This window comes from Desmodus rotundus, chromosome 3 (genome assembly GCF_022682495.2).
Source record: "Desmodus rotundus isolate HL8 chromosome 3, HLdesRot8A.1, whole genome shotgun sequence".
Lineage (NCBI taxonomy): Eukaryota > Metazoa > Chordata > Mammalia > Chiroptera > Phyllostomidae > Desmodus > Desmodus rotundus.
The window spans coordinates 154,937,898-154,965,470 of NC_071389.1; the positions used below are offsets into that span (position 1 = coordinate 154,937,898).

Genomic DNA, 27,573 nt, shown 5'->3' on the forward strand with positions numbered 1-27,573 from the left:
CTAACACCTGAGGTCTCCTATCATTTCCTCCTGTTAGTTTTAATTATCTTATTTCTACAAGGTTAGTTTACAAACTAAAACAACAGAAGATAAAAAAGCTACACAATTTTGGAAGAATGGCAGGCTTCTGCCTCAGAGGTTGTTCCCTACAGAACACCCAAAGAATAACCCTGCCACCTTCTGTCAGACCAGCCCAACCCTAGGCTGTGTGCAGAGTTTATTCCCATCCAAAATCTATCCAAAATGCCATCTGTTGGGAAATGCAGGCAGCTGCAGCATGATCATACAGGCCTCCTTGAGAAAGCCGGAGAGAGAGAGCCCCAGAGCCAGCCCATCCAGGAGACTGAGAGCCCTTCTTTTATTTCAAATCTTCTAGCCCATAATTCCATGCACTCTGGAAACATTCAGCTTCTCAAACAATCCCATCCTAGACAGTTTACCATTGCTCCACCTATGGCCCCTTCCTACTTCTCCCCAGTGACCTGATCAGATCTGTCTGTGTCAAGTCTTAACGTCGGTTTCTGCTATTCATTGATGGGTCAAATCTGGGCAGGTCGTCTCCATTCTCTGTACCTCAATTTCCTCTTCTTCAAATGTGTATTTTAATCTAAATGGTTTTTCGTAAATCTCTTCCTGCTTTGACAATCAGTATTCAAAAACTCCAATTTAATTTACCACATTTCTGAATTAGCTGAGTTATCTTCTGATTCCTGTCTTCTTCCTACTTTCCTAACGTGTCTAATATAGCTAATTACACTGTTCCCACCTGGTACACCTGCTGGGGCTTTAGGCAATCTGACCTTGCTCCTTTGGTCTCAGAGACTGGCATCTCCCAAATGAGGCCCCTGTCCTGTTTAGGGACCTATAGGGCCAGTCAAAGGGTATAGAGACCATCCCTCAGGAAATAACTTGTATTCATCATATGATTTTAGTGTGAATTTAAACATAATGTGATGCATATCCCAGGGGTATTGCATGCTATTCTCCTCTTAATTATGGGACAAAAAGCTTTGCCTCAAGTCTCTAGTGTTTTAGGAGTAACCCCTGTGTATGAGTATATGGTCAGGATTGGATGTCCATTCCCCCATTGAGTTCACACATCTACTTCTTAACTTATCCTGTCTTGGTTGCACCCCCAGCGAGCCATATTCTCTGGAAAATATAAGGGATCGGCTCTATTACATGGCCAGAGCAGAAATGCAACTAAAGTTTAGGCTCTTTGGGGCTCAGCTGGATAGCCCTGGCCTTCATCCTACAGAGAGGATCAGGGAATTTCACCTATGGGTATGCCATTTATGAGGCCATAATTTTCAGCGGCCTTTGCTGAAAGAAACTGACAATAAATTTATGGAGAAGATTATAGCCTGAGGGTCAGAGGATCAAGGACAGAGATAAGCCAGGAAGCTGACTTTGAGGGAGTTTTGACTGATGTGGAGGTCTTGGCCTTTGGGTAGGAACAGAAGGAAGCTGCTATTGTTTATTTTATTTGTATTTTTATTGTATTTTTTCCATTACTATTTACCTGCTTCCCCCCACAATCATCACACTGTTGTCCATGTCCATGAGTCCTTCTTCCTTTTTGCTCCATCCTTCTACCCCCTAATTATCCCCCCACCATAGCTGTCATCCTGCTCACTATCTATGAGTCTAGCTGCTATTGTTTTCTTCCTGAGAAGTTTCTTGTGAGCTGAATGGGAGGTGGGATGGTGGATGAGCACTTGTTCTGCTTTCTCCAACTCCTTCCCACTCCTATAGGTCTGCAATGTCTTGAACCAGGCAGGGAGCTGCAGAGGTCCAGGCTGAGGTGGGCTGTGGGGAGGCTCGGGGCAGGGGCCATCACAGTGTGCACCATGCACAGAGCTCTGTGTGAGGAGTCTGCACAATGTCCCAAATCATGGGTTCTTTTTCTTTCTATTCCAGTTTTTCTTCCCTGCATCTTTCCTCTGACATCTATATTGTTGTGAATGCAGGAATTTTACTGGATTAAATTAAAAATGTTCCTTTTAATATGTTTTTTTTTTCACTCCCCCTTCTCTCTCATTCACTCATTCTTTTCACTTATCTAACACTAATTAAAAACCTATTAGGGGACAGGATTGTTCTAGACAATGGGGATACAAAAACTATTAGACAGGGGCTTTGCTCTCGAGAGTTACATGTTACAAAAGGATATTTCTAAACTTCTCCCACTTTCTAGGATCATCTAAGAGAAAAAACTCTTCAGACAGACTCATCATTCATTTCTTAATTTGTCAACAAATACTTATTGAGGCTTTGTCATATACTAGGCTTTACTTTATTATTCTTTAATTTACTTTTTTACACCTATCATTATTTTTTAACTTAAATAATATTTTATTGTTTATTCTATTACAGTTGTCCCTACTTCCCCCGCCCGACCCCGCCTTGCCTCCCTCCAACCAGATCTCTTCACTACTTCAGGCAATCCCCACAGAGTTGTCCATATCCACAGGCCATGCATATGTATTTTTTGACTACTTCATTCCCTATGCTGTACTTTGCATCCCCATGATTATTCTGTAACAACCAATTTGTACTTTTATTTATTTATTTATTAATATAGTTTATTGATTATGCTGTTACAGTTGTTCAATTTCCCCCCCTTCACTCTACTCCATCCTGCACACCCCCCCTACACACAATACCCCCCTATAGTTCACGTCCATGGGTCATACATATAAGTTCTTTGGCTTCTACATTTCCTATACTATTCTTACCCTCCCCCTGTCTATTTTCTACCTACCATTTATGCTACATATTCTCTGTACATTTCCCCCCTCTCCCCCTCCCACTCCCTCACTGATAACCCTCCATGTGATCTTCATTTCTGTGGTTCTGTTTCTGTTCTAGTTGTTTGCTTAGTTTGCTTTTGTTTTTGTTTTAGGTGTGGTTGTTATTAACTGTGAGTTTGCTGTCATTTTTACTGTTCATATTTTTTATCTTCTTTTTCTTAGATAAATCCCTTTAACATTTCATAGAATAAGGGCTTGGTGATGATGAACTCCTTTAACTTGACCTTATCTGAGAAGCACTTATCTGACCTTCCATTCTAAATGAAAGCTTTGCTGGATACAGTAATGTTGGATATAGGTCCTTGCCTTTCATGACTTGGAATACTTCTTTCCAGCCCCTTCTTGCCTGTAAGGTCTCTTTTGAGAAATCAGCAGACAGTCTTAAGGGAACTCCTTTGTAGGTAACTGAGTCCTTTTCTCTTGCTGCTTCTAAGATTCTCTCCTTATCTTTAATCTTGGTTAATGTAATTATGATGTGCCTTGGTGTGTTCCTCCATGGGTCCAACTTCTTTGGGACTCTGGGCTTCCTGGACTTCCTGGAAGTCTATTTCCTTTGCCAGATTAGGGAAGTTCTCCTTGATTATTTGTTCAAATAAGTTTTCAATTTTTTGCTCTTCCTCTTCTCCTTCTGGTACCCCTATAATTCAGATGTTGGAACGTTTAAAGATGTCCTGGAGGTTCCTAAGCCTCTCCTCAGTTTTCTGAATTCTTGTTTCTTCATTCTTTTCTGGTTGGATGTTTCTTTCTTCCTTCTGGTCCACACCATTGATTTGAGTTCCAGTTTCCTTCGCATCACTTTTGGTTCCCTGTACATTTTCTTTTGTTTGTCTTAGCATAGCCTTCATTTTTTCATCTAATTTGTGACCAAATCCAACCAATTCTGTGAGTTTCCTGATTACCAGTGTTTTGAACTGTGCATCTGATAGGTCTGCTATCTCTTCGCTGCTTAGTTGTATTTTTTCTGGTGCTTTGATCTGTTCTTCCATTTGGGCCTTTTTTTTTTTTTTTTTGTCTTGGTGCGCCTGTTACGTAAAGAGGCGGAGCCTTAGGTATTCACCAGGGCGGGGTAACACTCATGGCTGCACTGTGATGCTATATGTGGGGGAGGGGTCCGAGGGAGAGCAATGGCACTTGCTCCACTCTCTGCTGGTTTTCAGTCACTCCCTCCGCTATCCACAATCAAAGTGGGCCTTTCTGGTGCTGCTTCCTGAGTGGGTGGGTTTGTGTACCTTCTAGGATGCTGTGGGTCTCTGCAACGAACTCTCCTGTGAGGCTGGTAGTTTCTCCCACTGCCGCCTCAACACCACAGGTGTTTTCAATCAGTGGTTTGAGGCTTTATTTCCCTGTGCTGGAACTCTGGGTTGCATGGTCTATTGCCCGGTCCACCAGCTGCTGCCTTGCCAGCCAGCTGCAGCTTTGCATCGAGTCCTCTTCGCCCAGCTGCCCGTCTCTGCCCCTCCTACAGGTCTGGATGAGTGTTTCTTCTTTATCTCCTTGGTTGTTGGACTTCCATACAGCTCGATTTTCGGTCAATTCTGATTGTTTTTTGTTTTTCAGTTGTCGTTGTGTTTCTTTTGGTTGTGTGAGGAGGCACAGTGTGACTACCTATGTCTCATCTTGGCCGGAAGTCTGTACTTCATTTTTTTAAAATATATTTTATTGAGTTATGCTGTTACAGTTGTCCCATTTGTCTCCTACCCTTTATTCCCCTCCACCCTGTAGCCCTCTCCCACCATCATTCCTCCACCGTACTTCATGTCCATGGGTCATACCTATAAGTTCTTTGGCTTGTCCATTTCCCATACTATTCTTAACCTCCCCCTGGCTATTTTGTACCTACCCTTTATGGTTTTATTCCTTGTACCTTTTCCCCAATTCTTCCCCTCCCCCTCCCCATGATAACCTTCCTTGTGATCTCTATTTCTGTGAACCCGTTCCTCTTCTAGTTGTTTGCTTAGTTTGTTTTTGTTTTTAGGTTCAATTGTTGATAGTTGTGAGTTTGTTGTCATTTTACTGTTCATAGTTTCAATCTTCTTTTTCTTAGATAAGTCCCTTTAACAACATTTCATATAATAAGGGCTTGGTGGTGATGAACTTCTTTAACTTGATCTTAACTGGGAAGCACTTTATCTGCCCTCCCATTCTAAATGATAGCTTTGCTGGATACAGTAATCTTGAATGTAGGCCCTTGCCTTTCATGACTTTGAATACTTCTTTCCAGTCCCTTCTTGCATGTGAGGTTTCCTTAGAGAAGTCAGCTGATAGTCTTATGGGAACTCCTTTGTAGGTAACTGCCTTGTTTTCTCTTGCTGCTTTTAAGATCCTCTCCTTCTCTTTAACCTTGGGTAATGTAATTATGATGTGCCTTGGTCTGTGCTTCCTTGGGTCCAACTTCTTTGGGACTCTCTGAGCTTCCTGCACTTCCTGGAAGTCTATTTCCTTTGCCAGAGTAGGGAAGTTCTCCTTCATTATTTGTTCTAATAAGTTTTCAATTTCTTCCTCTTCCTCATCTCCTTCTGGCACCCCTATGATTTGGATGTTGGAACGTTTAAAGTTGTCCCAGAGGTTCCTAATCCTCTCCTCATTTTTTTTTGAATTCTTGTTTCTTCATTGTGTTCCAGTTGAATATTTATTTCTTCTTTCTGGTCCACACCATTGATTTGAGTCCCTGTTTCCTTCCCTTTACTGTTGGTTCCCTGTAAATTTTCCTTTATTTCACTTTTCATAGCCTTCACTTTCTCCTCTATTTTACAACCATTCTCAACCTTTTCTTTGAGCATCCTGATTACCAGTGTTTTGAACGGTGTATCTGATAGGTTGGCTATCTCCTCATTGCTTAGTTGTACTTTTTCTGGTGCTGTGATATGTTCTTTCTTTTGGGCCATATTTTTTTGTCTCCATGTGCCTGTTACCAATTAAGGGGCGGAGCCTTAAGTACTCACCTGGGTGGGGCAACCAGGTTGCTTGGTTGTGGCACTGTATGTGGGGTGGGTGGTCGGAGAGGGAACAATGCCACTGCTCAGCTCTCCACTGGCTTTCAGTCATTTCCTCCACTACCCACAAGCAAATTGAGCCCTCCTGGTGCTGATTCCTGGCTGGGTGGTTTTGTGTATGTTCTAGGACTCTGTGGGTCTCTCCAACGAATTCTCCTGTGAGGATGGGAGTTTCACCCATATCCTCAACCCCCCCACATGTTTTTTTCAGCCAGAGGTTTTGAGACTTTATTTCCCATGCTAGAAACCTGTGTTGTGTGGTTGGGCTTGCTCTCCAGGTGCTATTCGTGGTTTATCTGCACCCAAATGTGGGACTACCCACTCAACCAGCAGCTGCCTCACTCGGTCTGCCAGCGGCTACCTTGCCCAGTCCTCCACTTGCCAGCTTGCTGCCAGTCCTCTCCACCCTGGCTGCCTATCTCCAACCTCCCTACAGGCCTGGATGAATGTTTCTTCTTTAACTCCTTGGTTGTCAGACTTCCATACAGTTCAATTTTCTGGTAGTTCTGGGTATTTATTGTTTTTAAATTTGTTGTTGGCCTTCCTTTGGTTGTGCAAAGAGCCAAAGTGTATTTTCCTATGCCTCCATTGGCCAGAAGTCCCATTTGTACTTCTTAATCCCTTGACCATTTTCTCCCATCACACTGATACTCCTCCCATCTGGCAACTGTCAAAACATTCTCTGTATCTGTGATTCTGTTTCTGTGCTGCTTGTTCATTTATTTTTTTTTAGATTCAATTATTGATAGATGTGTATTTATTGCCATTTTATTGCTCATTTTTTTTCATCTTCTTAAAGGAGACTCTTTAACATTTCATATAATACTGCTTTGGTGATGATAATATCCTTTAGTTTTTTTCTTGTCTGGGGAGCCTTTTATCTGTCCTTTGATCTAAATGACAGGTTTGCTGGGTAGAGTAATCTTGGCTGTAGGTCCTTGCTCTCCATCACCTTGAACATCTCTTGCCAATCCCTCCTTGCCTGCAAAGTTTCTTTTGAGAAATCAGCTGACAGTCTTATGGGAACTCCCTTGTGGTAACTAATGGTGTTTTCTCTTGCTGCTTTTAAGATTCTCTCTTTGTCTTTATCGTTTGGCATTTTGAATAAAATGTGTCTTGGTGTGGGCCTCTTTGGGTTCATCTTGTTTGAGACTCTTTGAGATTACTGGACTTGTATGTCTATTTCCTTCACCAAGTTAGGGAAGTTTGCTGTCATAATTTTTTCAAATAGGTTTCCAGTTTCTTGCTCTCTTCTCCTTTTGGCACTCTCATGAAACAAATATTGGTATGCTCAAAGTTGTCCCAGGGGCTGCTTCACTCTCCTCATTTTTTTCTTCTTGTTGATCTACCTGGGTATTTCTTGCCTCCTTATATTCTAAATCACTACTTGGTACTCCACTTCATGTACTCTTCTGTTGATTCCCTATAAATTGTTCTTTCTTTCAGTTAGTGTATCCTTCATTTCTGACTGTTTTTTTTTATGGTTTCCATGCCCTGTGTTTTGCTGTTGAAGTTCTAATTTCACCTACTGTTCCCCTATGTTCACTGAGCATCCTTATAACCAGTGTTTTGAACCTTGTATCTAGTAGATTGCTTGTCTCCATTTTGTTTCGTTCTTCTTCTGGAGTTTTGAACTCTTCTTTCACTTGACCCAGGTTTCTTTGTGTCCTGATTTTGGCCACCTCCCTGTGTTTGTTTCTATGTATTATGTAGAGTTGCGATGACTCTCTGGTTTGGTAAAATAGCCTAATGTAGTAAGTGTCATATAGGATCCAGTGGTACAGCCTACCCTACAACCCATAGTGTCCAGTGGGTGGAGGTGTACCCATTTTGTGGGCTGTGTACACCCTCCTCCTGTAGTTGAGCCTTAATTGGTATTGGCAGTTCAATGGGAGGGATTTACCCAGGCCAGTCAGCTGCAAGGATTGACTGTGACCACAGATCACCAACGTTCGACCACTGTGGAGGATCTGCTATGCAGGGACTCACTCCACAGAGCAGGACTTACTTCAGCAGAGAGCTCAGTCTGCCCCTTGAGTGTGCTCACTGATTCTGCCCCTTGAGCAGTTGCTTATGGAGGTGGCAGGGTGGTGGTGCTGCACTGTGGTTGTGGCTTTCCACTGGGTGTGCAGGCTCTGGTGCCTTCTGAGAGGTGCAGGCAAAGGTCAGCCACCACCTGTGTTCTGACTGGAGCCACCTGGCATAAGCTACAGAATGATCTGCAGTTAACTGCTACTTGTGCCAGATTTGGAGGTGTCCAAATAAGTCCAAGATGTGAACCAAGGCTGGCTGATGTTAGTGCTGGGCCTGGGGCCACTTAGCAATAGGCATGGGGCATGCTGAGGCCAGATGCTGGTTATTTGAGAGAATGTAGGAATATCTGAAGCATAAGCCAAGAAAAGCCACTTGTATGGAAACAGCTTTGTTGGGCCCAAAAGTTGAGTTGGGCAGAACCTCAGGAAATCAGCAGGATAAGGCAAACAGCGTGAATCAGCATGATGAAATCTCAGATATGGCACCTGCCTGCCTCTTCTGTGGCTCTGTGGGAGTAGGTGTGGGGGGAGATTGGGAGCATTCAGAAAAGGAACAGTGGCCTCTGACAGCATTTTTCTGGGAGAAAGCTGCTCCCCAGTTCTTGCCATGATGCCAGACACTTCATTCTCTCCCTGTGTGCCTTTGGTGCCTTTCAATCTGCTGCTCCTGTGCTGGAGCTCAGAGGGAGTGAGTCCACGTTAGTCTGTGCACAGGCCCTTTAAGCGGAACTTGCTAGGCTTTGCTTTACATGTGACTTGTCAAGAACAAAGATACGAGGAGACACACCTATTTTATTTCTTTCTATGTTATTATGGAGCTGTAAATCTTCCCAGGAATATATTGGGAAGAGAACAAAGGGGAAATTGGGTTTCACAGTACCAAAAGGGGCTCCCCCAGAATGCAGTGGAATATTTGCTAGTGGTCAGATAGGTCGGTTTACACTTTGTGCATAGACAAAAGTAAAAGAGTGAGGAGGAGGAAGAAAGAGGAAAGGTAGAAAGGACAAGGAATGAGCAATGGTTGTAGAAATGGCCAGTGAAGCTGTACCAATTTTCATGGGTGGTGACTGGGCCCCCCGTGGATGGATGTCATCTGGTCTATGGAAGCTTGACTGGAAATCTGACTTGACTGGAGTCAGAAGAACTAAGGCTTCTGTTTTGGAAAAGAATGAGTGCTGAGATAGCTGCATGGTGACAGCTCTTCTGACGTCCTCTTCTTTCCTGTAACTTCCTCCTGGTGAGGCAGTGGAGGCCAGGTTAGAAGGTCATTCTGGGCTTCCTGGCCAGCACCCTCCTGAGAGCTGCCTTCACCTCCTGGTTCTTCAGACTGTAGATGAGGGGGTTTAACAGAGGGGTCACCACACTGTACTGCACAGAGAGCACTTGCTCCAGGACTGAGCCAGATGCTGGAGTCATGTACCTGGAAGGTAATTGCACAAAGGGATAAACTAGGCTCAGGACAATGGCCACAGCACTGTTGGCAGCTGCTGTCCATCCTATCTTGGAGAATCTGCAAAGAGAGTCCTCAGGGCTGAGCCGAATATCACTGGTAGCAGCACGTGGAAATGACTCTGTGGTCAGTGAGAAGTCAGGCATCTCTGCCTTCAAAGGCCTCCAAACATGCATGATCTTATGCAGAATATTACAGAAGCTGCACTGGGGAAAAGTTAGTTTTCAGGCAGATTAAGTGCTGCAGGTGCAAGCAGAACTAATAATAATTCCATGCATCTCCCCAGCACTTCATACTCTTCAAAACATGTTTCTGTATTAGCTATGAATAATATGAGGAATTTTTATCTTCTTTTCCCAATGTATACAACTACATCTTCTCAACTTGTGATCATTGTTCCTTACAAAACTGTATGCTTAGTTCAATAAAGCTGTCATTGTTCTCAACATTCCAAAGTCTGGGAGCTACCCTCAGAGTCATAGCACATTAGTTTTATAATGCTTAGTGCAACAAACATTTATCTTAAGGTGCCTTTTTCTCTGACTCAGAAAGGAAGCATGCTTCTTAAATAATGGGAAGTATAAAAGTGTGTTAAGTGCAATCCATGAATCCAAAATAATAAGGCTAAAATTTTGGATGCATCATGTTGAATGCCAGTGACAGTATTTCCCAAAGAAGCATTATTATTATTATTATTTTTTAAACAGTGGTACCATCGTCATTGAAATGTTCTCTGTGGGTGCTGGTGTGTTTGGTTGAAAAGGTATTTGTTTTACTGTAATTTTTCATTCTCTAATTTATTTCTCCCAAAAATAATTTTTGTGAGGTAGGTAGGAGAAATTCTATTGTCCCCCAATGGCATACGAGGAAACGGAGATAGAGAGATGATGACAATTATTCACAGGCTCAGGTGAGCTCTCCCAGACCATTCTTTACCATCCTCTTCCAGCCATGGCTTTGCTCCAAGTCTCAAGCAGGTGAGAGAAACATGGAACAATTTGTGCAAATCCACCCCTATTTTACTAACGGAGAGCACACACCATAATTATTGTGTCTCCTAGTAAGCGAGAACTCATCAGCTGTAGTTGTTTATGTTTGAGAGAAGCATGGTAGAGAACAGCATGAGGTTTGAGGTCAGTGAGACTTATTTTAAATTATGACTCCATTATTGGCTTGTTCTGGGACCTTCTAGAAATTGCCTGTTATTCCTGAAAGTCAGGTTCCTTACTTGAAAGTGGGGTTAATATTTCTCTTGTAGCATGATACATACTAAGATTGATCATGTAAAGCAGCTGGTGTCTTGCAGGTGCCTAATAGATAGTTATAGCATAAATAGGCTTTGGAGACATCATCTTCCCACAGAAAAGATGAGATCTATTTCAAGAATATGTTTTATTTTTCGTCTTGCACTGAATAAATATCTACTGAACTTTAAACAAGGTTTCCTGATTTCCTTTACGAGAACTCCCAAATCATAGGTTAATGAAAGTAGGAACAATTTTAGTTCTTGTATAAGCTCATTTTTTAGAGTAGCCCACTGAGGTCTGAAAAAGAAAAGGGATTTTTTCTAATTCACAGTTAGTCTACAGTGGAGCCAAAACTAGAACGTAGCTTCCTGAATTCCATCTTGAGTATTATCCTGGTACTTTGCAATGTTCTGTTCTACAGATGAAGGCCACTGAGGGTAAGAAATATCCTATATTTACTTTCAGGAGGTATAGTATGACATACCTGAATATTCCTGAACCATAAAATATGATGACCACAAGAACATGAGAAGAGCAAGTGGAGAAGATTTTGCTTCGACCCGAGGTAGTGTTGATGCCCAGGGCTGTCATGATGATGCGGGTGTAGGAACCCAGCAATAGGACAAGGGTGCCAAAGCCCAGGAACACCAAGGTTGTCAGGATGGCGGCATTGCTAATGTAGGAGTCAGAACAGGCCAACAGGAGCACTGGAGGAAGCTCACAGAAACAACTGCTGATGAGGTTGGGGCCACAGAAGTGCTGCTGAGCCAGGAGAAAGGTGTTTACTAGGCCAGTCCCCACTCCTATGGCCCAGTATGCTCCCACCAGGCCAATACATACTTTCCTGTTCATAGCCACCATGTACAACAGTAGGTGGCACACAGCCTGGAACCGGTCATAGGCCATGACTGCAAGGAGGCACGCTTCAGTGGCTCCAGAAAATATGACCAAGGAAATCTGGGTGAAACACTCAGGAAGGGTGATAGTCTTCCACTTGGAAAGAAGGTTCTCGAGCAGTTTAGGCACAATGATTGAGGAATAGAAAGCATCGAGGAAGGAGAGGTGACTCAGGAAGAAGTACATGGGGCTGTGCAGATGGGAATCAGCTCTGATCACCAGCAGCATCAGCAGGTTCTCCATGAGGGTCAGGAGGTAAATCACCAGGAACAGTACAAAGAGTATTGCCTGGATCTGAGGGTTGTTGGATAGTCCTAGGAGAACAAATGCAGTGACGGTGGTTATGTTGCCAATTTCCATGGAGCAGTCAAGTTTTCCTTCAGAGGGACACAAATGGAAAAGAATGCTCAAAAGGGTCCAGTCTCAGAAGATGCCTGGTGATGAGGCATTGTGAGTCAAGCTTCACGGCAGACCCAGGAGAGATCATGCAGCAAAGGCAGCCCTGCCTTGTTGGACCTCATCAGCCCTTCCCAGCTTAAGGCAGTAACCTATTGGCCAAGGTGGAGAGGTGGGAGAAAGAGTGCAGATAATGAGACCTAGGAGGGAAAGAGAAGAGAGCAGAGATTATCCCGACTGGAGAAGGAAAGGACAGGGGTTGGTAACAGATGCCAGAGCACTGAGAGGGTCATTTCTCCAGCTTCTCTGGCTCCAAAAGGAACTGAGATCAAACCACAGGAGGGCTGACTGGCTTAGTGAGTGAGTAGTAGTAAAGGTTTGGCTGACCATCTGGCTGACAGACCATGAGGATTATTTGAAAGATTGATAGGGGTACTGTGACAGCTGATGATGGCACAAGACCTTTCTCATGCCACTGTAAATGTGTGAGTTAAAACAACACCACCAACAAAACAAATTCATTAAGAGAAAACAGTCCGGGAGAACCATGCAATTTCTAAAGTCCATTTCAACTTAGAAATGCTAAATATTGCAGAACGATCTTCCTTGGCCTTTTGTGGTACTAAGCAGAAAATTCCTCGTCTTCTGTGCCAACCCAAGCAGAAGTGGTGCACAGGGGTGCTTACTGGTTTCACGAAGGTGGGCATGAAGGAGTCCTCAAAATGGAAGTAAGGGTTGTGCACACCAAGTCACTCCAAGGCCTTCCCATCCCAGGGTAGGTGTGAATCTGTAATTTGCCCTGAATTTCAGGCTTTAACGAGACAGTCTGCAAAGACTGCCTATTCCCTGAGTTGGTACCAGGAGATTCGTATAAAACCAAGTCAAACTTGGACCGTATTCTCCACATTATAGGGATTGCAAAAGCTGAAGCAAATAAACAAACAAATAAATAAGACAAAAGATAAAAGAACACACAGATCATATGGTAAAATGGAACATTGTAGGGTTTAGTCTAGATCAGAGGAAGGCAAAATGGTCAGCCCTCCCTCCTGGATGGTAAATGAGGATCTAATTTCTATTCATGGCTGCATGTTCACAGGTTCCCAGAATGGACAGTTTTTGGAGAAGATCGATTTTAATAAGAAGGAGATTTCTCTTCCCCTGGGCTCCCTAGGCCAACAAGAGATGCTGTCAGTGGAGGATGCCTGAATGGCATCTGTTCCAACACTGGAGCAAAAGCCACAGACATGGTTAGAGCTGTGGCTTCCCTGACCTTGTCCTTCCTTTAGGAGACACAGGGATGGAACTTCTGAACAGGGAAATGTCCCTGTAGTCTTTCTGTGCAAAGGGAAGGCTTTTTGGCTCTGCTGCCCAAGTAACAATGGCCGGAGGGACTTGATCCTGGCTAGACCTAGAGAGTGAGAGAGGTCCCTGGAGAGGCCCTTAGGCAGAGGGCCTGCTCTGAATCTGAATGAGTTCTCCAGGGCCAACTCTTCCCTCAGCATCAGTCTTATTTCAGGGGGTTGCATCATATGAGCAGGGCCCTAAGGTGGCCAATAATTTGTAAAGATAGAAATATGGAGTTCCAAGGTTTTCTAGTCCTAAATGTTAAAATTCCCTCCCTCTCTCATAGCCTGCCTCCCGTCCCTTCTCTCTTCCTCCCTGCCTCTGTTCTTCTCTTCCTTCCCATTTTCTTATTTTTATATTTATATTTGTGATCATAAAAATATGGTAATGATAAAAGACAAAATAAAAAAGATATTGAAGATATGTAAAATGAAAAAGTTATTGAAGATATTTTAATGAGAAAAGAAGAAAATGAAAATATAATATGTCATCCAAAATTAATTCATGCATTTATTGCAGTTCAAATGAAATCCAAATAGATGAAAAACTTTAAAACAAAATTTTAATTGTGGTAAACACTTTTTATTATAGACAAGTTTAAACATATACAGAAGTAGAAAGTATATGTAAGCGGTGTGTGTTTTCGGGATATCACATTTTCATTTGATTATCCATGGAAGTCACCAAAGAATCTACCTGCAGCATCACCAGGCAGGGAGTCATACCATTAAGGACAACTGGAGTACCACTTTGACTGTTCCAGAGGTTTTGCTGTTGGCTTGTTCTCTTTTCATAGACTACAACTGTGCAGATCCAACATTTATATATTGCAATATGATTGCCATTGTAGTGGTAACAGTACCTCCACCACGTTAAATAATTAGCATTTGTAGTGGTTATGTCCGTGTGAGAAACATCTAAAGCAGTAGAGAATTTTTTGAGTTTATTTGAGCCAAACTGATGACAATTGCCAGGAAGCAATATCTCAGTGAATTGAGAAAAATGCTCCAGAGCATGGCAGTTTTGCAGCTTATTTTATAGATTAGAGTAAAAGGAAGTGATGTAAGGAGGCAGGAGATTCAGGGGGCAGGAGAAAGCAAGGCAGAGATTGAATAAGAAGCAAAATGGAGAGCCACATACTTTTAGGTTGGTGGATACAGAACAGGTAATAATTAACATGCACAGCAGGTAAGCTGGTAGGTGGGACCAAGATAACACTGAGGGGCTCTGTGGTCTCCTGCTCTGGTGCCTGTGGTCATGCCCTGAGGGGTCTAGAGAAGAGATTACTCTGAAGTTCCAGAGGTGTGTTGTTTTAGATGCAAAAGGACGATAGACAGGCTCACTAGGGGCAAAGATTGACCTTTGGTAAGGAAGCTGCAGGCCTAGGATGTGACCACCTGCTGTGACCTGCCTTTAGTTAGAAATGTTTATGTTCAGACCATTCCATGTGATTACTTTTGTTCTCTGAGTTGGTAAGGCCCACCTCGCAGGCCTTCTCTGAACTTGTCAGGGTTAGTATATGGGCCCCTTTTCCATCCACAGTTAGAGTAGTTAAGTTCTAGTCTCTTAGTGAGTGTTATAATTATAGTAGACTTTTGTTGTCTATATTCATTGAACTGTGCATTGGAGCTCTTGGAGTTACTCCTCATTGCAAGTTTTCACCCTTAAACATGATCTGCCCTGTTTCTCCACACCCCATCTGCTCGTAACCACCAATTACTGTCTGTTTTTATGCGTTTGCCTTTTTTAGATTCTACATATAAGTGATACCACACATTACCTGTCTTTTGCTGACTTGTCTCACTTAGCATAATGTTGTCAGTTTCCATCATGTTGTGAGTGGCAGGATGTCCTTCTTTCTCATGGCCAAATAGTACTCCACTGTATACCACATTATTCATTGTGTACCACATCTGCTTTATCCATTCTTCTGTTGATGGGCACTTCCATATCTTGGGTATTGTGAATAATGCTGCAATAAACATGGGAGTCCACATGGGGTATCTTCGATACCCTGTATTTATTTCCTTTGGGTATAAACTGAGAAGTGGGATTGCTGGGCCATACAGTAGTACTATTTTTAATTTTTTGAGGAACTTCTGTATTGTTTTCCATAGTGGCTAAGCCAACTTGTATTCCCACAACATAGATACCCTACATTTGATAATACCTACCAATAATGGTCAAGGATAGCAGATTCTGCAATACTACCTTTAGTTATCACCAATTCCATCCTTCCCTGGCTATATAAAAATTTTGGGATTGTAACAAAGGGGAAAGGGTGTTTATTTCATTGGTTTAATTGGGACTTCACATTAGTGGTGAGAACTCATGTCATTCTTTTTTGATGGAGAAGGAAATATCACTTTCCTTTTGTAGAATGCAAATGAATGGGGTCCCAGGAAAAACACACAAAGCATGGAGTGCCTGGAAGCTGAAGAAACAGATCTCATTTCTCTGTTGGTCTTCTGCTTCAGCAGTAGACTTGCTGACCTTTCCTCTGTGCCTGTCTGAGCCCAGGTGAGAAGACCTGGAGGAGCTGAGAAGGCAGAGAAGGCAGGTTGAAATGCAGCAACCTGCTTCCCCACTGCTTTACATGACAAGAATATGTGAATTTTCAAGGGGAGAGACATTGCTTATCTTGGTAGAGAGATGGCTTTAGACTCTCACAGTTGTCACATCCCATGTGGTTTTTGGGGTTGGATTCCTCTGTAGAAAGAGCTTATGGGGTGCTGCTAGTACTGGAGAAGGGGTAGGATAGAGGAGAGTGAAGAGGAGTCAAGTGTTCTAGGTCAGGGAACCTTGCAGTGAGAAGGATCAGCAGGGTGTTCCCAAAACTCCCACATCCTAGCACTAGAGCCGATGCTTGCAGAACTGCTGACTGGAAGTCAATTTTTATCAGCCAGTGGTACAGAGATCACAGGTGAACAATGAACAGTGAGAGGAGTTCTGTCCAAGGTGGAGGCATAGGTAGAAATGCTTTGTTTCCTCACACAACCAAAAGAAAGTAGGAATGAATTGAAAAACAAAAAACAAGCAGAATGGAGAAAATCAAACTGCATGGAATTTTGACAACCAAAGAGTTAAAGAAACATTCATGCAGACTGGTAGGAGGGGCAGAGACTGGAAGCCGGGTGCAGAGGATGTCCAGCAAGGCAACTGACCATGCAGGAGAGGTGGGGGCTGGCGGACCAGGTGGTTCCACATTTTTGCATTGATAAGCAGGAGGAACAACTGGGGAGCCAGACACACCACGAAACCCAGGGTTTCAGCACGGGAAACTAAAGACTGAAAACCTATGGTTGTAAAAGCATGTGGGGTTTGTGAAGGTGGGAGAAACTCCCAATCTCACAGGAGAGTCTGTTGGAGAGGCTCACAGGGTCCTAGAATGTACACAAACCCACACACCTGGGAATCAGCACCTGAAAGGGCACAAACTGTGGGGAGCTAGGGAAGTGACAGAAAGTGAGGCAAGAGCTGAGCAAGCGGTATTGTTCCTTCTCAGACCCCCTCTCCCATAGACAGCGTCACAGCGCAGCAAAGAGGGTTAGCCCAACCCAGTGAACACCTAAGGCTCTGCCCCTTCCTACATAACAGCTACACCAAGACCAAAAATATGGCTCAAAGAAAGAACAGATCAAAGCTCCAGAAAAAATACAACTAAACAATGAAGAGATAGCCAACATATCAGATGCACAGTTCAAAACACTGGGAATCAAGACGCTTGCAGGAATGTTTGAGTATGGTTGCAAAATAGAGGAAAAAGTGAAGGGTATGAAAAGTGGATTAATGAAAAAAATACAGGGAACCAACAGTGTAGTGAAGGAAACTGGGACTCAGATCAATGGTTTGGAGCAGAAGGAAGAAATAAATATTCAACTGCATCAGAATGTAGATTCCAGAATTTAAAAAAATGAGGAGAACCTTAGGAATCTCCAGGACAACTTTAAACTTTACAACATGTGAATCATAGGGGTGCTAGACGGAGAAGAGGAAGAGCAAGAAATTAAAAACTTATTTGAAATCATAACGAAGGAGAATTCCCCAATATGGCAAAGGAAATAGACTTCCAGGAAGTCCAGGGAGCTCAATGAGTCCCAAAGAATTTGGGCTCAAGGAAGTACACACAAGGCACATCATTAATTACATTACTCAAGATTAAAGAAAAGGAGAGAATCTTAAAAGCAGCAAGGGAAAAGGAGACAGTCACCTACTAAGGAGTTCCCATAAGATTATCAGCTGATTTCTCTAACGAAATCTTGCAGAGAAAAAGGGGCTGGAAAGAACTGTTTGAAGTCATGAAAGGCCAGGACCTACATCCAAGATTACTCTATACAGCTAAGCTATTTAGAATGGAAGGGCAGATAAAGTGCTTCCCAGATAAGGTCAACTTAAAGGAGTTCATCATGGCCAAGCCCTTATTACATGAAATGTTAAAGAGACTTACATAAGAAAAAGAAGAAGATCAAAACTATGAACAGTAGAATGACAACAAACTCACAACTATCAACAACTGCACCTAAAGCAACAAAAACAAAAATGGAACAGAAACTAGGCAAACAACTAGAACAGGAACAGAATCACAGAAATCACATGCAGGGTTATCAGTGGGGAGGGGTGGGTAGTCATGTTCCACAGGGGGAGCTGACACCACCTTTACCCACCTATCAATATGTAACTCCCTCACCCCAATGCTGCCAACTATGTAAGTCCCCAGGACAAAGGCCTGATAGTCTGGCCACCCCTGCTCTTGCTGCCCTTTCTTTTTGTCACCCAAGCCTATGCTTTTCACCATTACCTCAGCAAGGCTGGTTCTACTCCATGAGAACTTATCACAAAAAATAAAAAAGAAAAGAGGCAGAAAAAAGGAGGGAAGAAGAGGGGAGAACTCTTTAAACAATTGCTAGATAAATGATTGAGTGAAATGGGGAAACACTGCAAATGTTTAATAGGAAAATTGTTAAATAAGCGGACCTTTGTTTCTGATAAAATATAATATAGACTACAATATTATTGAAAATGTAGAATTTTTATTTTATGATAAGTAAAATGACAGACAAAATTCTTATAAATTATAGTTCCAGCTATGTATGAGAATGCACCCTAAAGACATTGGTCATAGAAAAATTGGGCTGAGGTATACTTAAATGTTAACAGTGGTTTTCACTGTGTACTATAACAATGTTTCTGTAGTTAATAATTTATAATTAAAAATATAAAGAAAAATATTAATATTTACACAAATCAATAAACTTATGATTTCAACATAGTCAAAAGTAAAGTAAAAAATCATTTAAACTGCTTAGCAGAATCCATGAAATATTTTCAGTCTTGTGGTCTGTAATGTGGAAAATAACAAATAGCTGTTTACATGCTTCATAAGTCTATGTATTGCAAAAACTGCAAGTATGATAAAATATCTGAAAGCAGTTATGAGTTCTAGACTCTGTACCTTTAATGAATTAGATGCTGAGAATTAAACATGTGACAAATACTCCTTTTAAAATGCCATTAAATGAAAAGGGCATGTTGGCTGCAAACTTTGGAAATTGCCCCAGTTGGAAACAGACCTGAAGGAGGGCACAGTACGGGAAGGAGCTACATGAGGTCTGCCTTGTATGAGATTCTGAAATTAGGTAACAAGAGGTATTTTGCCACTGTTTTGTCAGTAGAGGTCATCATAACACAAAATTGCTTTAGCCAAATTTCCTTTAAAAAAAAAAAACAATGAAACACGAAGAAGAAAATCTTGGGTGAATTTGCTGGATCACTGAAAGAGCCAGGGCAGGGTCTGCAGAGGGGCAGTGCCCTGGCAGGAACATAAACACCCCAAGGAAGAGGGGGACAAAAAAGGAGCAGGGGGCCTTAAGCAGCCTCTTTCTGAAGGCTGTCTGGTAATTTCCAGAGTTTCCAGAGTGGAGAAAAAACCCACAGGCCTCTTAGAGCCCCAAATTGCACTAGTTTGCCTTAGAGTAGAGTTACAGAAATTTCACATGTCCTTTGCCTGCATTCCTACGCTTTCATTGGGGCAGTGAATACCTCAGCCAGTAGCTCTGTGGGGCAGGTACAGACCCAGGTTCTCAGTTCCTGTCCTCCCAAGGTGTGTCCTTTGTAATCTTCTTTTCTTGCCCAGGAGTGTCACATTTACAAGCGCTACATTCATCCTTACATTCTTGACTTTACATTGTTTTGGCTGGAAGCCTGCGTAGGACATTTCTCTGAGTCTCTTGCTAATAGTCTTCTGGTTACATTTAACCAATTGGAGGCAGTGGTCTGTTTTAAAAATACTAATAATAAAGAAGGAGAAGAAGGAGAAGACGAAGATGATGAAAGAGGAGGAGGAGGAGGAGAAAGAGGAGAAAAAGAGGAAGAAGAAGCAGAGGATGCAGGAAGAGGAAGATGAGGGTGAGGAGACAGCACTGCAGCCATGTTCTGACTCTGACAGGAGCAGCACAGCCCTTCTTCAGGAGTCTAGCATCATCTGCGGTTCCTCTCCTAAATGGTCCTGGCTCCGATGCCCCCAGCAGCAGAGCAGCCAAGGTAGAATCATCAGCTTCAGTCTAGGGTTGGTATAGCTTTATGCTTTTCTGCTTCTCTGGGCCCCGCTCAATTCTAGTAACTTAGTATTTTTTTAAGACTTTTATGTATTCATTTTTAGAGAGAGAAGAAGAGAAGGAGAAGAGAGGGAGAGAAATATCAGTGTGTGGTTGCCTCCCGAGCGCCCAGTACTGGGGACCTGGCCTGCAAACTAGGCATGTGCCCTGACTGGGGATGAAACTGGCTACCCTTTGGTTCACAGCCTGCGCTCAATCCATTGAGCTCACCAGTCAGGGCTAATGACTTAGCATTAAATCATCTTCACTTAAGATATTCAGAATAAATAACAGTGTCCGTATGGCTTTACCTTTGGGTTTCTAAGATGGTTTAGCAAGCAGTTTTATGTAGATGTCTGTGATGCTTTGGTAGGTGGCTTCATGCAGTTCTTCTGACTGGTCTTCTTCTCTATGACCATTCTTTTGTCTCTCAGGAAACTCCTATCTAGGATCCTCTCTACTTGATGCACTTCTGATCTAAATCTCATCACTTTCCCCAGAACAAGCTTTACCACACTTCTTCTGTGGCACCAGTAAAACCTAGAAGGGGAAAAAGCAGGGCTTCTATACCACCCTAGAATGAGTGGCATTCGCTACATTTGTCACATAGCAGATAATGCTTCACAGGGCTTGTGGAAGGTGTCTGTCAGCCTGGACTAAAGTCCAACAAGCTGACTTCCTCTCTCAGACACTGAAGCTGCACCTGCCTTGCCTGGACACCCTTTTCAGTCAGAGCTCATCTTAAACCCACCTTCCACTCACTCCTCCGTGAATCTGAAGCCGATGTCTTTCTTCGTTCAGAGACCTTGGTTTTTCACTTTGAAGCAAGGCTGTAACTCTAAATTCATACCCATAGGAATCCAGGTGAGCATGCAGGACATAAACAGTTTTTTCAATGCTAGGGATTTTGTTAATATTACACAAACAAAAGGAAAAATATACCACTATTATACAGAGGTCTGCAACGAAATTATTTGGATTGAAATAGTTCTCTGATACATATTTTTCTGCCACTGAGAAAGATGAAATAGAAACCAAAGCAAGCAAGTGATTTGCTGCATTTTTGTGAGCACGTCCAAGAAAGGAGGCTTTAGGAGATAGCTTGTTATGTCTGACGTTATGAGGGAACAAAATTTACCTTTGTATCTATTACTTATGTAACTTGATGTGATTATGCTCTTTCTCAACCATCCTGTATGTGTTCTCTGTAACCTAGCAGAAAACATGGTAACCTCCAGAAAAGGTGTACACTTTTTTGCAACATATTTTTCAGACCTGCTTTTACTTCTTTGTTCTTTAAGCTATAGACAAGGGGGTTCACTAGGGGAGTGACCACACTGTACTGCATGGAGAAAACCACCTCCCATGGGGAGCCTGAGGTGGGCATAAGATAGCGAAGGATGCCTGAAGCATAAAATAAGGTCACTGAAGTGAGGTGGGAGGAGCAGGTGGAGAAGGCCTTGCTTCTGCCTGAGGTAGAGCTGATGCTCAGGATGGTAGAGACAATGCGGACATAAGAGTAGAAAAGCAGGAGGAAGGTCCCAAAGGCATGCAGAAGGGCAGAACAGAGCAGGACAGCAAAGTTATTGGAGCTGTTGGAACAGGAGAGGGGGAATAGAGAAGGTATCTCACAAAGGAAGTTGGAGATGACTCGAGTCTCACAGAGGTCTAAGTTCCAAGCTAGGAGGGTGTTGATGAGAGCATCCAGAAAGGCCAGGCCCCAAGATCCCCACACCAGCCCCACACACAGCTGGTCGCTCATCATCTGACTGTAGCGTAGAGGGTGGCAGATGGCAGCATAGCGGTCATAGGCCATCGCTGCAAGGAGGCAGATCTCTGTTCCCCCAGAGTCAAACACGAAGAAGGCCTGGGTCAAACAGTCCTCCACAGAGATGGTTTTCTTCTCAGACAGGAGGTTCTCTAACATCTTGGGCACCGTGACTGAAGAGTAACAGAGATCCAGGAAGGAGAGGTGACTCAAGAAGAAGTACATAGGGGTGTGAAGGTGAGAGTTGGCCCTGATCACCAGAATCATCAGTAGGTTCCCTGACAGAGTCAGGAGGTAAATTACCAGGAAAAACACAAAGAGTAGGGCCTGGCTGGGATGATCAGCAGGCAGCCCCAGGAGGAGGAACTCAGTCATGGTGCTGTGGTTCCTCAAGGCCATTGAAGGATGATAACCCTTTGGAAGGAAACAGAGAGAAAGAAGCATTAACTGCCTCCTCTAGCAGCCCAGAGTGTCCCCCTTTCTATGTGTGCATACCTTCCCCTCAACTTCCCATCACTGCTACAGTTGTCTGACAGCTCTCATGGTGTCCCTTGCAGCATAGCTTTCCCTTCATCGATGTCCTGCTGCAAAGTCTGAACTCACTGTGCTCTTTCCATTGGTTGCTCTTCTGTTACAAACAGCTCTAGAGAAATTTAAACTTTTTTTCCGATTTGACCCTTGAATAATTTTCTATCTCCTTAAACTGAGCCTTTGGTTTTGTTCTGTAACATTCTGGTCAAGAGCTAACTTTCTGCAGAGTATGTTCTAATCCTTCTTATTCTTCTTATTTTCCATCTTTCACTTCCAAGTCAAGACTCTGTAATAGAGTCTACTACTAAATTATGTACTATGTGTGCTGTTTTTCCCGTTATTATCTTTCACACACGTGAAAGGTTTACTCTTAAAATCAACTTGGAAAGCTCTGCGTGTGTGTGTTGGAGAGTTGATATAGGAAGAAAATTGCTAAACCTATTTTTTAAATAAAAAATAAAGCTAAATGATAGGACAGGTAAACCAAAACTGAATTGTCCATCAAAAGAAACCATCAAGAGAGAATAGGCAAGCTAGAGCCTGGGGAAAACTATTGAAAATAGTACACATATATGTAACCTATGCCCATAAATCAATCATAAATATGCCAATCACACTAAATATTACAATAATAAGAAAGTCAAATATCCCATACAAAAACATGGGCCCAAGACGAGAAAAGACTCTCAGAAAGGGAAACATGTGAATGAGCAGAAGGCTTATAAAAAGTTGCCCAACAGAGTCATCAGGGAAATGCACACGAAGACCCCAATGAGGAGCCACTGAACACTCACTGGAATGGCTAACATTGCCAAGTGCTGGCAGAAAGTGTGGGGCACCTGGAACTTTTCTTGTAGAGTGTAAATTAATATAATCACTTTGGAAAGTTGGGTGGTTTCTCACAAAGCTAGACATGTACCTGTTCTGTGCGTCAGCAATTTCACTCTTTAACAAAGTGAGTATGTTGGCAGAACGGCTTGTACAAAAATATTCACAGCACCATTTTTACCCTAACTGACATAAACTGGGGAGAAAAACCCCAAATGAGCATCAAGGACAGTGGATTAAACAATGGATAAAAAAATGAGGTGGTTTATTACAGAAAGGAATTCTGCTTAGCAAGAAATAGATAAACTGGTGATACATGCAACAATGTGGATAAATAATAATAAAAACATGACACTTGTACATTCAATGAAATGCAAAAAGTTTACATGTGTACATTTTTTAAAATTAAAAACTTGAAAATCTGTACTCTGCGTAACTATTATACTGATGAAGATACAGAGCATTCTCTTTCTTTTTGAAAAATTTTGTGTATAAAGATTTTATAACAGATTTTATAATGTTTTAGAAAGATTTTATCTGTATTTGGAAAGATGGGACGGGAGGGAGAAAGAGAGGGAGATAAATATTGATGTGTGAGAGATACATTGACCAGTTTCCTCTTGCCCTCAACTGGGCATCTGGCGCACAACCCAGGCATGTGTCTGACTGGGAATCAAACTGCAGACCTTTAGGTTCACAGGCTGGTGCTCTATACACTGAGCCACACCAGCAAGGGCACAGAGCATTTTCATTGTGCCAGAAAGATCTCTGTCTGTTCCTTTTCAGTGATCTCCCCATCAGATCAAACCATTTTCTGATTTTTTCCATACATTTGTTTCTCTGGAAATCCATAAACATGGACTCATACATTTCTTTAGTGCCATTTGTGTTCTAGGTATTGCTATTTATCACAACAAAAACAAGAGGGCTGCATTATCTTAATTTTTGCAATGAGGAAACTGAAGCAAACAATGTACCAGTACTGATAGGGTGATTGAGCAGATGTGCCTCACATCTGTACATGACTACAATATCTGTGATGTTTTTTAGCACCTGGGTACCTGACTCCCGTTTTCTTAAGTATATGTGCTTCTCCTCACTGTGTGTCCATTTCAGCAATGCATGCTCTGAGTTTGTGTGTGTGTGCGTGTGTGTGCCTTCATTTGGATATCCACTTAGTTTTGGCTTTTAGTAATAGGTGTTTTTCTTTTCTCTTCTTTTTCAGTGAAGCAACATGTTCTTTGAAGATAGGAATTAAGCTCTATATTGTTTTGAATACCCAATACACATTGCACTATAAGGCATGTGATGAGTCTTTATCAAAATTTGTAAAATGTAGAAAGAATGGAAAAGCTATGTAGGGCCTCTCCTTGAGAAATTTGCCCAGCTTGAATCCAGCTTGATTCGAAAGCAAACTAACCAAGAAGGAGACTGAAAGAAAAATAAATGCAAAGGAGTGTGGAGGTAATCACCTAGCTGTAAAGGATTGCAAGAAGGCTTTCCTGATAAATAACAGTGCCTACAACCCCTGATCCACAGGGAGCATATCACACACACTAGCTCATTTTTGTCCATATCAGGAAGGTTGATGAAAACCACAACATTCAACCACCTATCTATTCACTCACTCATCCTCATGTCCTCTGATTATCCATCTGATTTTTCATTTATCCACTTCAGCATTTAGTCATCTATTCATCTATCCATCCATCTATTCACCTATACCTACCTCCTTCCTTCTTTCCTTTATTCCTCCCCTCAATCATTCAATAATCAACAAATATCTATAGATTGCACTGTGTAGGGTGTTGTACTTAGACTGGACCGACAGCCTGCCATAATCCTCTCATGAACTACTGTATGAATGTACTTATTTGACTTAGATTTCAAATAAAATGCTCCCAATCCCCAAAGCTGAATTGCCTTTATAGCCTTCTTTATAACAAGCTTGAAATCTGACCCATCATCATACACTCAAACTCTGCCCCTTGAAGAACCCACTTGCCTGGGGTGGTAACTTATTACAATAATCCCTACTTGCCCACAGACACTCTGAATTATCTGTGAATCCTTTGGCTTTTGCCTGACATAAAGTGGTCTGGTGTTGGTGTTGCACATAGGACTCAAGTTGTATTTCTGCTGGGGCAGCCCATGAATTCGCCCTTGCTCTTCCTGGCTTGCTTCACTCATGCTATGCAGCATTTAGGCACCTTCCCATATTTCAAGTCCTTCTCAGGTATCAGATGCAAGTTACCTGTCAGTTGTGTCCAGTGGGTAATGTGTGGTCTAGGGTGGTGGCCCAAGTTAATTTAGACTCTGTGGTAAGGAAGAAAATCAAATGGAAAAGTCAATTTTCCTGTTTTTCTCATCTATGTGCTTCTAGAATCCTGTTGAAATAAACATTCTCTCTGTCTTCTTCATTAGCAAGTTAAATCCATTCAATCCAATAGAAAAATTTCTAAGCACTTTCAATTTACTGCTTAGCTTTGAGCTGATAATGGCGTTGATTCTACCACACATACATACAATGTACATCTGGCCACCCAACCCATTAGCAAGGTAGGTGGAAGCCCATATTGTAGGATTCCAGATTTTCTTACCCTAGTGCTCAACACAGACCCTTTGGTGACAAAATAGGAACAGGCTTATTTTAACAGCATAGTCAAAGATAAACACAAATTCCAAATTCTGTTCACTAGCCTTTAAAGAGGGAACAGTGGAATCCGCTGACACGGATGTCTTAATGATTATTTTTGAAATTCAGAAAAGGGGGAAGAGGGACAGGCGTCTTTGTTTACAGAGAGGAGAGTGGTATGTCCAAAATTGGAACCCGGTACTTTCCTATTAATATGATACTTATTTGCCAGTTTGCCGGGGATAGTTTTGCCTGAGCACTTCTCAGGTGGCCACTTTTTTCTCGTCTGCATTTTTTTTCAGATTCTATCTTAAGGAGAAGTGGAGCAGAAGGTTGATTTTTGAGACATTTTAAGAAAAATGTTGAATTCATTTTAATAAAAAACCCCAGATGATTTATGCTGGAATGTCACTATTGTGAATTCACATTAAAAATAATTTGTGTCTAAATTTAAAATTCAATCAGTTCTGGGGGACATAACACATTATTTTATTTATAAATTAATAAATCCTTCATGTCCAATGTTCTTATCCTATTATTTCCAAAGATATAGGTAGCTGAGGACTATTCCATGTGTGACATTTTACCTGCTCAGCATAATTACAGAGAAAGTTTTTAATTTGAAGTCATTGTGGAGGATGAGTAATGGGGTAGGAGGAATGACAGGTCTAGTGTTGGAAGGCAGAACTCCTTTGCCCCTGTTACCTTGGAAGGGGCGGGTCTCCTGGAACAGGGAGAAATAGTCAGTGTGCATGACAGTTACACTTCACATACCTTAGCACTTCCTCCCGAAACTCTTCCGTCCTTTCCTTTTTCTCCTCTCACCACCTACAATATTGGCAGCTAGAACTGACAGGGAGGTAAAGAAGAACAAAAGATTGAACTCTCTTTAGCAGATGTGATTAGACTTTTGGAAGAGGAGGGGATTCTAGGTCCCCAGGAACTCCCGGTCTACTCTGATATGTTTCCCCATAGGTAGGAACCTGCTCGGTTCAGCTTCTCTTACACCTGAAATTTATAATTAATGCAACTTGTAGCAAGAATGCAAGAAGTCAACAAAACCAATTTTTAACAATACTTTGGAAGCATAGAGAGACATGACTGAGTAGCTAGTAAGAGTAACTGATGACAAAATCCTTGTAGAAAAAACCCTTAAAGCCCTGACACAGCTGGTGCTCAGAGTCCAGAGCTGAGCTCCAGCACAAGGAAAGAATGATGAGAAGGCCCCTGTGAGAAGAGAGTCCTCAACGTGAGCTGTAGGTCTCCGGGTATGGTGGCGGTGGCCTGGATGAAGACCATTACAGAAATCATGAAGGATGTTACCCAGCTCCTGACACTTCTCGGCACACAAGACATCTCTTTGCTCTGGTCTTTCCATACACTAAGGAGTCATCCATAGTCGAGTGCTCTTTCTGTACACAAGAACCAATACTTCTAGAGCTCATTCATTCAACCAGAGGGCAATTTTCATTTTCCTTAGTTGGAAGTCTCAATGGTGGCAGGAAGATAGACTCTTGATGAAGGAGTCTTGGGTAACTTACACGGTTAGTTACGTCTTTCTAACTAAATAAGCACAGAAGAAAAACACTCAGATTCTTACAAGAGGTATCGGCGAATCTTCTCATATGATCCAGATGAAATCCCATGGGCCTCTGTACTTTTAGTTGCCTTTGTGGGTCTAAATACTGGGCCAAGTATCAGTGAAGCAGGCAATTTCCACATATAACACAACGGGAAGGCAACCAGTAAATTGGCCAACTGAATTTGGTGGCTCGGGAGACAGATGAGCCCATTTTTTGAATTCCCCGAAGTCACCACCAAATGCCAAACTCTAATTAACTACAAGGGATGGAATGTGTAAGAACCATCAGGCACTCTCCTCAGGAGGGCATGTTGAAACTGTCAGAGCAAAGCAAGGGCCCTGACACTTAGGTGGATGTTTAGGGACTTGGAAGGGTATCAGGCTGGGTAGCAGTTTCCTGTGGGCCTGTGAGGAGCTCACAGGGAAGCTATACAGGGGCCCATGGTTTGCTTCTAAGTTA

General features: G+C 42.4%; 2 protein-coding genes across 6 annotated transcripts; both read right to left on the bottom strand.

Moving 5' to 3' along the window:
* Positions 1 to 8,621: 8,621 nt before the first annotated feature.
* Positions 8,622 to 13,176, bottom strand: LOC123479051 (olfactory receptor 8S1). Of its 3 annotated transcripts, none has more exons than XM_053919599.1 (3): positions 13,103 to 13,176; positions 11,021 to 12,029; positions 8,622 to 9,259 (listed from the first exon to the last, which is right to left on the bottom strand). In XM_053919599.1, exons 2-3 carry the CDS (start codon positions 11,791 to 11,793, stop codon positions 9,097 to 9,099), a joined length of 936 nt encoding a protein of 311 aa, XP_053775574.1. In that variant the 5' UTR covers positions 11,794 to 12,029; positions 13,103 to 13,176; the 3' UTR covers positions 8,622 to 9,096. The 3 variants fall into 3 exon arrangements, with proteins under 3 accessions (XP_053775574.1, XP_053775572.1, XP_053775573.1); XM_053919597.1 differs by lacking the exon at positions 13,103 to 13,176 and adding an exon at positions 12,516 to 12,921; XM_053919598.1 differs by lacking the exon at positions 13,103 to 13,176 and having other exon boundaries at positions 11,021 to 12,921.
* A 5,786-nt stretch (positions 13,177 to 18,962) lies between these two features.
* Positions 18,963 to 27,573, bottom strand: LOC128780622 (olfactory receptor 8S1-like). 3 transcript variants are annotated; one of them, XR_008426565.2, is made up of 4 exons: positions 26,306 to 27,573; positions 25,151 to 25,212; positions 20,521 to 21,951; positions 18,963 to 20,309 (listed from the first exon to the last, which is right to left on the bottom strand). XR_008426565.2 is itself a non-coding variant. In XM_053922001.2 (3 exons), the coding sequence occupies exon 3, from the start codon at positions 21,934 to 21,936 to the stop codon at positions 20,953 to 20,955; it is 984 nt and encodes a 327-aa protein (XP_053777976.1). In that variant the 5' UTR covers positions 21,937 to 21,951; positions 25,151 to 25,212; positions 26,306 to 27,573; the 3' UTR covers positions 18,963 to 20,952. The 3 variants fall into 3 exon arrangements, 2 of the variants coding, with proteins under 2 accessions (XP_053777976.1, XP_053777977.1); XM_053922001.2 differs by having other exon boundaries at positions 18,963 to 21,951; XM_053922002.2 differs by lacking the exon at positions 25,151 to 25,212 and having other exon boundaries at positions 18,963 to 21,951.

Bases quoted from the DNA above. Each gene is read 5' to 3' on its own strand.
- LOC128780622 (XM_053922002.2), bottom strand. From the start codon at position 21,936: ATGGCCTTGAGGAACCACAGCACCATGACTGAGTTCCTCCTCCTGGGG.
- LOC123479051 (XM_053919599.1), bottom strand. From the start codon at position 11,793: ATGGAAATTGGCAACATAACCACCGTCACTGCATTTGTTCTCCTAGGA. The intron at 9,260-11,020 runs GTATGTCATACT...ATTACCTTCCAG, and splicing joins TATGGTTCAGGAATATTCAG to GTACATGACTCCAGCATCTG.